Source organism: Rutidosis leptorrhynchoides, chromosome 2 (genome assembly GCF_046630445.1).
Source record: "Rutidosis leptorrhynchoides isolate AG116_Rl617_1_P2 chromosome 2, CSIRO_AGI_Rlap_v1, whole genome shotgun sequence".
In the NCBI taxonomy this organism is placed as follows: domain Eukaryota; kingdom Viridiplantae; phylum Streptophyta; class Magnoliopsida; order Asterales; family Asteraceae; genus Rutidosis; species Rutidosis leptorrhynchoides.
In genome coordinates this window covers 518,576,746-518,588,923 of record NC_092334.1, presented here as the reverse complement: position 1 = coordinate 518,588,923, position 12,178 = coordinate 518,576,746, and the positions used below count along the sequence as shown (strand labels likewise).

The following is a 12,178-nucleotide window of genomic DNA, read 5'->3' as shown; positions in this document are numbered from 1 at the left end:
AATTTTTAGCTTGGTGTGCACTCAATCTAGTAACTCGCAAGTCGCATGTCATACGTGCGAAGGCAATGCCCAGGTTTTTTTTTTTTTTTTTTTTTTTTTTTGGCAAAAAAATAATGATTTTGGAGTAAATTATTACCGAACGTTTGACCCAAAGGGTTGGTTGAGTGGTTGGGTGCTTGGGAATCTCCAAAGGAGACCCAGGTTCAATCCCCACCAACCTCACTTTGGGGCCTTGCCTTTCAAAAAAAAAAAAAATAAATTTTTTTTTTTTTACAGGACGTTTGAAAACTGACGTTTTGATTAATATCTCTACATGAATTTATCAACATATCAAACAGCCATAAATGGTTAATTTAAGCATCATAACATTTTAACCCCAACCAGAAATATGTAGCAAAGACCTCACCATATCTAGAAAATTAACATTTCAGTAAATAAACATCTACCATATAATATAAGTTTTGTATCCCTAAACAAAACCAATATCGACTTTAAAACGAGTACCTTTGTCATTTTCCAACCGCTCCTACACCAAGTTTACATAATCATTGACACCATTTTCACAATCCAACAAAGCTTTTGCATTCACTTCTCTACTAAACCTCCAAATGTAGTTTAAACCAACAAGAAGCTCGGTAATCGTTGCTTCGATCTTTTCTTGATTCGCGTAATACAGCGTTTGTACAAGAAGAACGTTCGTTCTAGAAACCATGCTTTGATGCTCAAAACTACGTTCCGATTGCCATCTTATCATATTATGCGCAAGCGGAGACAACCAATCTAAAATTCCCAACATTGCTTCGGTCCATTCTTCTGCTAAACCCGCATCATAAGTAGCCATTTCCAAGCTTTTAGCAAATGGTTTTAACCTAACCCGAAGAGCATTTTTAACATTCTTAGGTAACATATTGTATAAATCATCCCGTGCATCGTGACCAATTAAGTGCGGTGATGCAACTAGCTTTTCAAGAACCACGATTACGTTAGCGTAATGCAGTGATAAAGCAACCGCACCAAGCGTTTCTGGAGGAGGATCAACCCGTTTAGGTTTCGACCCGCCCATTTGGACCTGCCAACAAGCAGCTGAAGAAGTGGCGTTTTGGTTTCCATTGCGGTTCTTAGTTGAAGAAACGTTATCGCCCATTATGCATCCACTAAACGCAATATTAGTAGTACTCATACGATTAGGAGTGACGCTTTTACCGTGAATTTTTGACGAACTATCCCGGTTTTGCCACCATTTCAGCCCGGTTTTAGCGGCCCGCATTAAAGGTCCAGACTTTGATGTTAGTTTCCCAATGGGTCCCGAGAAAGAGTTCATATTTCCACGTTTCGAGCTCGATACAGTGATTGAATTCCCAAGTGGACCCGAATAGTATTTCTTCACATTATTTGTTCTTGGAATCGGGCCTCCCAACGGGCCCGAGGAGAATATTGCATTCCTATTCTGACCCGGGTCAATGGAAGAATGAAGTAACCCGGAATCTAGTATTTTAGTTTCTTCAATTTCCGGAGGTAACAAGTGACTAATTCCAAAAACATGCCCGATTCTAGCGAAAATTGTAAATATCGATCTTGCCATAATAAGAACAACATAATCACAAGTCTTGTTCCATAGCGAAATCTCCTTTAAACGTTTCACTTCATGCTGTTTCCACGCCATTTTCTTTGTATAGTCCACAACGGTTATACTATCTTGATCATCATCACTCTTTATTCTTCTCAAAATTTGTTCAAGTTCTGTAAGATTTTCCATTTCTTGATACAAATTCGCGTTAATCATTATAAAAGTTTCCATCTTTTTCACCTTCTCGTTCATCTTTTTCCATGTAAACTGCCATTGGTACTGATCAATACCGAACTTAATCAAATCATCATACGCACGTTCATAACATTTTAATACTGGATCTTTACATTTCTTTGAAAGCCTTGTAACAACCTTCGACGCGTTATCCAAATTTTGTAGCATCTCAGCACATATTAAATCTACTACATGATCATCGTCATCAGAAACGAGCTTCTTAATACCTACCGACGCACTTATCTCTTCTCTCAATTTCATAATCTGTTTATCGGTTAACGCATTCCATTGATGAACTAGCTTAGACATAACACTTGCGACTTCAAACACTAACACGCCGATTCGCACCTTTTCTGGACCATTGTCATGTTTCTTTGAGTTTTTCCATAAACCATGGAACCATGACTCATGCACCATAGTGCACCTTCAAGAGTATGCAACAATCTGGCAGCCAAGCACGGTTGAAGTTATTTTAATTCTGAATTAAAAGTAAAAATAAAGACGGTTATAAACATATATAGATACTCGTGATGAAACAGATTTCAAAAACCAATCTTTAAAAACATGCATGAATTGAAATACCTTTATTTACACTACAAGTTGCATCATGATATGATAAGAAGTTCAGAAAACAAGCCAAAACCAATTAGATAAATTGTACTTTTGAATTAAAAAAATTGTCTCTGTATATACCAAGTTACAAACAAGAATCTTTCAAACTTTACAACATCAAAATTGAGAAACTTTGTTTTAGTTTAAGTATAAAACTCAATGAAACTAACATAATATCTAATGATTGCAAATGACTAGAGCATAACTAACTGTTAGGGATTAAATTAATCTTCATAAAAGAAAAAATTAGTTCCTCTTTAACAAGCAGAAATTGATGTTGCAACAACTTGTCATTTTCATTAGTCAAAACAAAATCACCTAGTGATATATTAAATCCTACCATATATCAAATATTCTAATTGAAGGGATGTTTTGGAATTGCTTATTTAATTGCTTATATGCCCATTACTTAATCTAATTCTAATGCATATATATAATTATATACAATCCTTTAAAACCAGCTATCTACTTATTGAAAAGAGCCCATAACTGGGTTCTTATATAAATATAAATGCTAATCATTAGAAAAACTCAACCCAAATTGACACCCAAATTTTGAACCTTTTTTCAAATATACTATTTTTCCACTTTCATGGCCTAGAATTGGGATTTGTACTAAACCAACACCAATTTCATGACCCCAAATCAAATTTAGTCAAATATATATATATATAATTTCAACAGAAAGATTTTTTACAATTTCAAAGTCTCAAAGACTACAAAAGATTTCATATTTCACAAATCCCAAAATGTTAACCAATTAAAGTTTCAATCTTTAATCAAATTTAATCAATTAAATTATTAAAGTTTCAATCTTTATTCAAATTAAATCAATTAACACAGCCCACATTTCAATTCCAAACATCAAAACCCTAAATTTATAACAATTAATTGAGCTTCAACAACATATAAAACAAACCCTAAACGACCTAAAATTTGTTAACAGCAGTTGTGATACGATGAAATAAACTTACAGATTTTATGAGCGGAATGTTTAATGGAATCTTGACAGTACGGATTTCGATTTGAAAATAAAAAGGAATGTGATTTGATTGTGTATCTGTGTGCGTGTTTTGAGTGTGTGTTCGTCTGCAAACAGGAAAGAGGGAAGAAGGTGCAAAGACCACCCAACTATCTCTATATTTCTACCTCACATGGAATGTAAATTAGCATGTTTTATTAGAGGACAAACGAGTGAACTTAAATTAAACAAATGAATAATACGGAGTAATTAAATAACACTAGTAAATAAATATAGATTGTTGCGATAAAGTAAATATGAATGACAGTTATTTCTAATTATAAGTCAAATAATATATAGTAAATCATGTATTATAAATACCCCATCAAATGTAATCATGTAACTTGCTTGAATGATATATATATTTCATATATACTTTCTCTCTTTATATCTTCTAATAATTATCAATAGTCCACAGTCAAAAATCACGTCACTAAAGTTAGTTATAAGTCTACTGAATTATAACACGTCACTAAAGATAGTTATAAGCCTACTGAATTATAACACGTCACTAAAGGTAGTTATAAGCCTATTGAATTATAACACGTTATCAGCACGAAGTGCTCCGTATAATCAAGGTAAAAAAAAAAAATCTTTAACGATATCTTCTATTATTTATTAGTAAGGTAAATATTATTATCATCATAACTAACATTTATATTTATGGTATTTAAGTTATATATGGTCGGTTATACCTCCTGAATTATATTTATGTAATCTAACTTTTATTAACTTCACTAACATTTATATTTATGTTATTTAAGTTATATATGGTCGGTTATACCGACTGAATTATATTTCTGTAATCTAACTCTTATTAACTTCACTAACATTTATATTCATGTTATCTAACATTTATATGCAATTAATCATTATTTATTTCGTGCATACTAATGTTTATTCTTAAATTTATTATTTATGCATAATATGTTTATTCTCTTAATCTTCGTATTTATACTAAACATATTTATACTAAATGTATTTTATAGTAATCATATTTATACTAATAAAATTCTTTTATTAAAATTATTATTAATATAACGAGTACATAACAATCGTTAACGTCAACTAACGACGTTACAACGGTCATGTATACATAACGGTTGTTAACGTCAACTGACGACGTTACAACGACTATATTTTTCTAATATAAAATAAACATCTCCGTTTTTCACATTTTCACAAATCAATCTTCATTTTCTCAGATTACCACTCTCAAAAAGTTTTTGTAAAGATGATTCACACAAGGATGATTTTTCCTATTGTATTGGTCATATTAACTATCATCATTGTTGCTAATATACCACCGGGTGAACCAATATTCTATCCTGCCCTTGTGGTTTTATTATTTATAATCATACCATTATTTTATTGTTTGCTACTTATGAATTTAAAATGATTCTAATTCCATGTTGTTAGAAATTGATTATGATTATGATTTATGTTGTTCATCTTTCTGAAAATAGAAAATGTCAAACTTATCAAAGCTTGAGTTTGATGCCCTAGACGTATCGAGAACAAACTACACATCATGGGTCATGGATGTAGAAATAAATCTTGGATCATTGGGTATTCTAGAAACTTTAAAAGAAAACAATACTTGTTCTGATCAAGATAAATTAAAATCAATTGCTTTTATTCACAAACATATTGATATCACCTTAAAACATATGTATCTCACTATCAAAGATCCACATGTTTTATGGGAAAGTATCAAGAGTAGATTCGATAATCAAAAGGAAATATTACTCCCAGCTGTGAGGGAAGAATGGAGAAATCTAAGGTTCCAAGATTTTAAAAAGGTAAGTGAATACAGCTCGGCCATGTTCAAGATCCGTTCGAAGCTTCAATTCTGTGGTCAAGAAATAAGTGATGCTGATATGATGGAGAAAACTTTCTCCACAATGCATTCTGCAAACATAACTATACAAGAAAATTTAAGATTGCAGAATTACAAAACTTTTTTCAAACTTCAAACTTATCTCTTAGTTGCAGAAGTGAATAAAGAATTACTGATGAAGAATCAAGAATCTCGTCCTACGGGTGCGCTAGCATTCCCTGAAGCTAATGCTATTAACAATAATAATAATAAAAAAAGAAGTGCACCTGGAAGAGGACGTGAGCGAGGTCGTGGTCATATTAGCCAAAACCATCATCATGGAAATTACCATAACAATAATAAAAATCATAACTATGTTCGAAATCACCCTTATGGTAATGGTCGTGGTGGTGGTCGTGGTTGTAATGTTTACGGTGGTCGTGGTCATGGACAAAGAAATAATAATCCACAAAATTATAAATTTCAACTACCATACAATCCCACAAATCATAATGTTGAAGGAAGCTCTTCAAAGAATATTGAAGATTCTTGTTATCGATGTGGTAAAATTGGACATTGGTCTAAGAACTGTCGAACAAATCAATATTCTGTTAATCAATATCAAGAATCCCTAAAGAGAAAAGGAAAAGAGGCAAACCTTGTGGATGACCTTGATACAAAAATCACTGAGCCAACAAGTGACTACTTTAATGAATAAATTTTCTATTATATGTCCATATCAAATAAATGGATATAGATTTACGATCTATACCATATCTACTTTACTATATCTTTCCTTATTATGTACTTTCGTTTATAACATATTTTGAATGTAATATATTGATGAATTATGTACTCATTATTTGTTTCTCATATTTTTGAAGTTCATGATGTACACTACTGGAGTGCAAAATCAGTCAAATGGTGGGGATCTTTGTATTGCAGACAGTGGTACCACACACACTATACTCAAATCTAAAAAATATTTCACTGATTTTAAAGCAACAGAAGGAACGGTACATACTATATCAGGTCCTGCGGATTTAATAAAAGGAATGGGAAAGGCAAAATTCATGTTACCAAATGGTACAAATTTTCTGATAAAAAATGCCTTATTTTCTCCCATGTCAAAGAGAAATTTGTTAAGCTTCTCTGACATATACCAAAATGGATATGATTATCAGTCAGTGACTACAGAAAATGATAAATACTTAAGTATCACTGAAAAGAAGCATGTGATTGAAAAACTACCAAGACTTAGTTTTGGTTTACATTATACATATATAAATGTACCAGAAGCACACATGGTAGTTAATGAAAAGACATGTGATCCTGTAATGATCAATCTGTGGCATGAAAGATTAGGCCACCCAGGATCAACAATGATGAAAAGAATAATTCAAAATACACATGGACATCCATTGACGGATCAAAAGATCCCTCATGATGCACTTATCCCATGTACATCATGCTCACTTGGAAAATTGATAATAAGACCATCACCTCTTAAGGTTGAAAAAGAATCACCAATGTTTCTTGAAAGAATTCAAGGTGATATATGTGGACCAATTCATCCACCATATGGACCATTTAGATATTTTATGGTCCTAATAGACGCATCTAGTACATGGTCTCATGTTTGTCTATTATCAAGTCGAAATGTGGCATTTGTAAAATTTCTTGCTCAAATTATTAAATTGAGAGCACATTTCCCTGATTATACTATTAAAAGGGTGAGATTGGATAATGCTGGTGAGTTTACATCTCAAACATTTAATGATTTTTGCATGTCTATTGGGATTGTTGTTGAACATCCTATTGCCCATGTGCATACACAAAATGGTTTAGCCGAATCACTAATCAAACGATTGCAATTAATAGCTAGACCATTGATAATGAGAACAAAACTCCCAGTATCTGTATGGGTTCATGCAATTTTACATGCTGCATCATTAATTCGCATTAGACCAAGTGCAAGTCATACATATTCTCCCTTGCAACTTGCTTTTGGCCATCAGCCAAATATTTCCCACCTTAAAACATTTGGTTGTGCGGTTTATGTTCCTATCGCGCCACCACAACGCACTAAAATGGGGTCCTCAAAGAAGGATGAGAATATATGTTGGATATGAAACATCTTCAATCATAAGATATATTGAACCCATGACGGGTGATATTTTTACAGCACGTTTTGCTGATTGTCACTTTAATAAAACATTGTTTCCTAGATTAGGGGGAGAAATAAAAAATAAAGAAAATAATGTTTCATGGTGTGAACCTCAATTAATGTATCTTGATCCTCGCACAAAAGAATGCGAGATCGAAGTTCAAAAAATAATGCATATGCAAGAACTTGCGAATAAATTGCCTGATGCATTTACAGATACAAAAAGAGTGACTAAATCATATATACCAGCAACAAATGTTCCAGCTCGAATTGAAATTCCAAAAGCACACAATAATGTCACTCTTGAGTCTTTGCCACGCCAGAAACGTGGGAGACTAATTGGTTCCAAAGATAAAAATTCCCGAAAAAGAAAATCAGCTGATAATGAGGTAAAAGAAAGTGTTCAAGAAGAACCACAAATCAACACTCCTTCTGCAGAAGAGATTGATGATGTCAATACGGAATTTTCAATTAATTATGCACATTCAAAAATATTATGGAACCGAAATGAAATGAAAAATCTTGATGAGATATTTTCATATAATGTTGCATATGACATCATGAATGATGATGATGATCCAGAACCAAAATCTGTCATGGAATGTCAAAATAGACATGATTGGGATCATTGGAAAGGAGCAATACGAGCTGAATTTGAATTGCTCAATAAAAGAAAAGTTTTCGGATCTATCATTCTCACAAGTAAAGATGTGAAACCAGTGGGATATAGATGGGTTTTTGTGCGAAAAAAAATGAGAAAAATGAAGTTACAAGGTATAAAGCTAGACTTGTAGCTCAAGGTTTTTCTCAAAGACTGAGAATTGATTATGATGAAACTTATTCCCCTGTTATGGATGCAATTACTTTTAGATACTTAATCAGTCTGGCAGTTTCTAAAAATTTAGAAATGCATCTCATGGATGTTGTGACTGCTTATCTATATGGATCACTTGATAGTGATATATATATATGAAGATACCTGAAGGATTTAAGGTATCAGAAGCAACCAATGCAAAATCCAAAGAAATGTACTCAATCAAGTTACAAAGGTCTTTATATGGGTTGAAACAATCGGGTCGCATGTGGTATAAACGATTAAGTGATTACTTGATATGCAAAAGGTATACCAATAATCTTATTTGCCCATGTGCATTCATTAAGAAAACAACATCCGGATATGTGATCATAGCCGTTTATGTCGATGATCTTAACATCATAGGTACAAATAAAGAGATCCATGAAGCCATTCAACTTCTAAAGAAAGAATTTGAAATGAAAGATCTATGAAAAACCAAGTATTGCCTTGGTTTGAAGATTGAGCATATGCCTAATGGTTTACTTATACATTAAACAACTTATACGGAAAAGATTTTAAAACGTTTCAATACGGACACGGCAAAACCATTAAGTACTCCTATGATTGTTTGATCACTTAATGTTGACACTGATCCATGTCGTCCCTGTGAAGATCATAAAGATATCCTGGGACCAGAAGTACCATATCTTAGTGCAATTGGAGCTCTTATGTATCTTATAAATTGTACAAGACCTGACATTTCTTTTGAAGTTAATTTGTTGGCAAGGTTCAGCTCAGCTCCTACCAAAAGACACTGGAATGGGATCAGACACATATTTAGATACCTTCGAGGAACTACTTATTTAGGATTATTTTATTCTAACGAATCAAAACAAGATTTGGTTGGTTATGCAGATGCAGGTTATTTATCTGATCCACATAAAGCTAAATCTCAAAATGGATATGTATTCCTAAATGGAGTTACTGCAATATCATGGCGTTCTCAAAAACAAACACTTGTTGCAACATCATCAAATCATGCCGAAGTGATTGCATTACATGAAGCTACTCGGGAATGTTTTTGGTTGAGATCAATGACACAACTCATTACTAATTCTTGTGGACTAGAACGCGATAAAAGTCTAACAACTATTTATGAAGATAATGCAGCTTGCATAGCACAGATGAAAGAAGGGTATATAAAAAGTGACCGAACAAAACACATACCTCCTAGATTCTTCTCATATACTCAAAATCTCATCAAAGACAACCAGATTGAAATGAGATATGCTCAATCCAACAAAAACTCTGCCGATCTTTTCACCAAAGCACTTCCAACTGCTATTTTTAGAACGCATGTTCACAATATTGGCATGAGGCATGTTCAAAAGATGTAAAAGATCAACGATGTATACTTGAGGGGGAGTCAACTCTATGCTGCACTCTTTTTCCCTTAGCTAAAGTTTTTTTCCCAATGGGTTTTCTTTAGCAAGGTTTTTAACGAGGCAGTAATTTATAGTCAATATCTGAGCTAATAAAATTGTCATCCAAGGGGGAGTGTTTTGATAAAGTAAATATGGATGACAGCTACTCCTAATTATAAATCAAATAATGCACAGTAAATCATGTATTATAAATACCCCATCAAATGTAATCATGTAACTTGCTTGAATGATATATATATTTCATATATACTCTCTCTCTCTCTCTCTCTCTCTCTATCTTCTAATAATTATCAATAGTCCACAGTCAAAAACCACGTCACTAAAGTTAGTTATAAGCCTACTGAATTATAACACGTCACTAGAGGTAGTTATAAGCCTACTGAATTATAACACGTCACTAAAGGTAGTTATAAGCCTACTGAATTATAACATAGATAAACAATTGTGGGATAGCTTGTCTTTTATTTTAAAAAATATGAAAGATTGTTTAAAAATGCATTGTCCTTTTACTAAATTTCTATTGTATACATCAAATTTTCAAATATTCTATTATATACATTCAACTTTTAAGCCTCTACTATTGTAAGCATTTAATTAAACCTATTTTAACAGGTAAACTTCAAGTCACCTACTAGACAAAATTATATCATTGGTCTCTCATGTTTGTCAGATATTACATACTAGTTATTTATGTTTATTTTTGACACTATTGGTCCCTCATTTTCATCTTTCATCTTCTTCACCAATTTCATTCACATTCAAATTAAAATTCTGAGAACCTAATTTTCCTAGCAAAACGAAATCAAAATCACGAAGAAAAAAAACAAAATCATAACCAAAACAAAACAAAATCAAACACGAACTTAATTCTTCACCGCTATTTCGATCTTCACACCCAATACAAGATTACAAGATAATAAAACCCAAATCCTTCTTCAACCTAAATTCTCAAAAATTCATATTACAAGATCAAACAAGAAACATAAATGTTCATCAACTTGTACTTCGATATTTAGTGGTAATTATACCCGGATCTGTAAACCCAGATATGTTCATCAATTTGTACTTCGATATTCAGTCCGACCACCACCATTTAGTCCCAATTTATACCCAAACCTGTTCATCATTTTGTACATCGATTTGTACCCAGATCTGTTCATCGATTTTTACTCCGACCACCATCATTCAGTCCTGGGATGATGATATTGAGTTTGATTATATATATTTATTGAAGGATGGCGAATCTTTAGTCTCGATTTGTACTCCTAATTTTTTCATCGAGTCGTATTTAATTTGTAACCATCACTAATTTAACCCAAACCAGAAAACTGAATTTAATGACATTAAGAAACATGTACACTTGTAATTTGAGTACAAGATCTATCGATGTGTGTAACACCGTACTTTTAAAAAAAATACAGTGGAAGACTTAAATAACATAAATACACACTTATATATACAAAACATAGTTATTACAAAACATTCGTTAATAACATCGGTACAAAACCACCGGTGTTACGTTAAAACCAATTTACATAAATAATTCAGGACATCAGAGTTGATTTAATCAAACATATCTTCACGAAACCTCCCCCCTTCAACCCAACATGCTAAAGAACCAAAACCTGCAACAGAGAAAATGTAGGGGATTAACACGAAGCTAAGTGAATAGAACTATCTAACAGATCTAGCATACAGTACCAACTTGTACCTAACGGTAACTAGCAGCAGCATATAACCGGAAACAACAACAATGCTCTAACTAGAGTACCGGCGGTCAGGCCTGACATGTAACCCTAACTGATCAGGCTAGAGTTTACCGATAGTCCTAACTACTGAATATCCAGTATAGCCATCCTCACGCAACGAATGCGTCATTTGGAACTATACTCAACAGACAGTAGTCCACATGACCCAACCCATTCATTCGAGGTTGACCTCCTTGAGATGAACCCAACCAATCGAGATTCACCTCTTGAGTGGAACCCAGTCAATCGAGGTTTTAATAACTAAGGGTACAACCAGGCAACAGGCAACGGACAACCAGCAACTCAACAACTATAACTAATAGATGGCAACTCTACCTTATACAGTTAATCATGCAATACTAATACTACATAAACAACTAACAACAATATAACCAAGTAGCACAATTTGCTACTATAAACTACACCCGGAGATAGTCCCACTCACCGATTACCAGCAACAGCTTAGATGTTTATCTACTAAGTGTTTTCTTAGTTCTTATCACTTGAGAACAGTATAAACATGTTAGTATAGTGCTCTAATCAAAATTAGACACATAGACAGCATAACGGCACAACAACAACCACACTTATTATGAATTACATTGTCAACGACCATAGGTCAACTATTAAAGACAGTCGGCTGACCATTAACACCATCGGTCGATCGACTAAATTAACATCCATTGGTTGAAGGACTTGCACCATCATTCGATGGTCTAGTTCGTCGACCGATTGTCAACCACCATCGGTCAATCATCAGCGACCATCG

At 33.2% G+C, this 12,178-nt stretch overlaps 1 protein-coding gene and 1 long non-coding RNA gene across 3 annotated transcripts in view; one reads left to right on the top strand and one right to left on the bottom strand.

Moving 5' to 3' along the window:
* Window positions 1-12,178, top strand: part of LOC139894550 (uncharacterized) — an 80,530-nt gene that overhangs the window by 25,628 nt on the left and 42,724 nt on the right. The gene's annotated exons all lie outside the window — the stretch shown is intronic.
* LOC139892857 (uncharacterized) lies at window positions 319-3,544 on the bottom strand. 2 transcript variants are annotated; one of them, XM_071875986.1, is made up of 2 exons: window positions 3,388-3,544; window positions 319-2,279 (listed from the first exon to the last, which is right to left on the bottom strand). In XM_071875986.1, exon 2 carries the CDS (start codon window positions 2,216-2,218, stop codon window positions 527-529), a length of 1,692 nt encoding a protein of 563 aa, XP_071732087.1. In that variant the 5' UTR covers window positions 2,219-2,279; window positions 3,388-3,544; the 3' UTR covers window positions 319-526. The 2 variants fall into 2 exon arrangements, with proteins under 2 accessions (XP_071732087.1, XP_071732088.1); XM_071875987.1 differs by having other exon boundaries at window positions 319-2,245.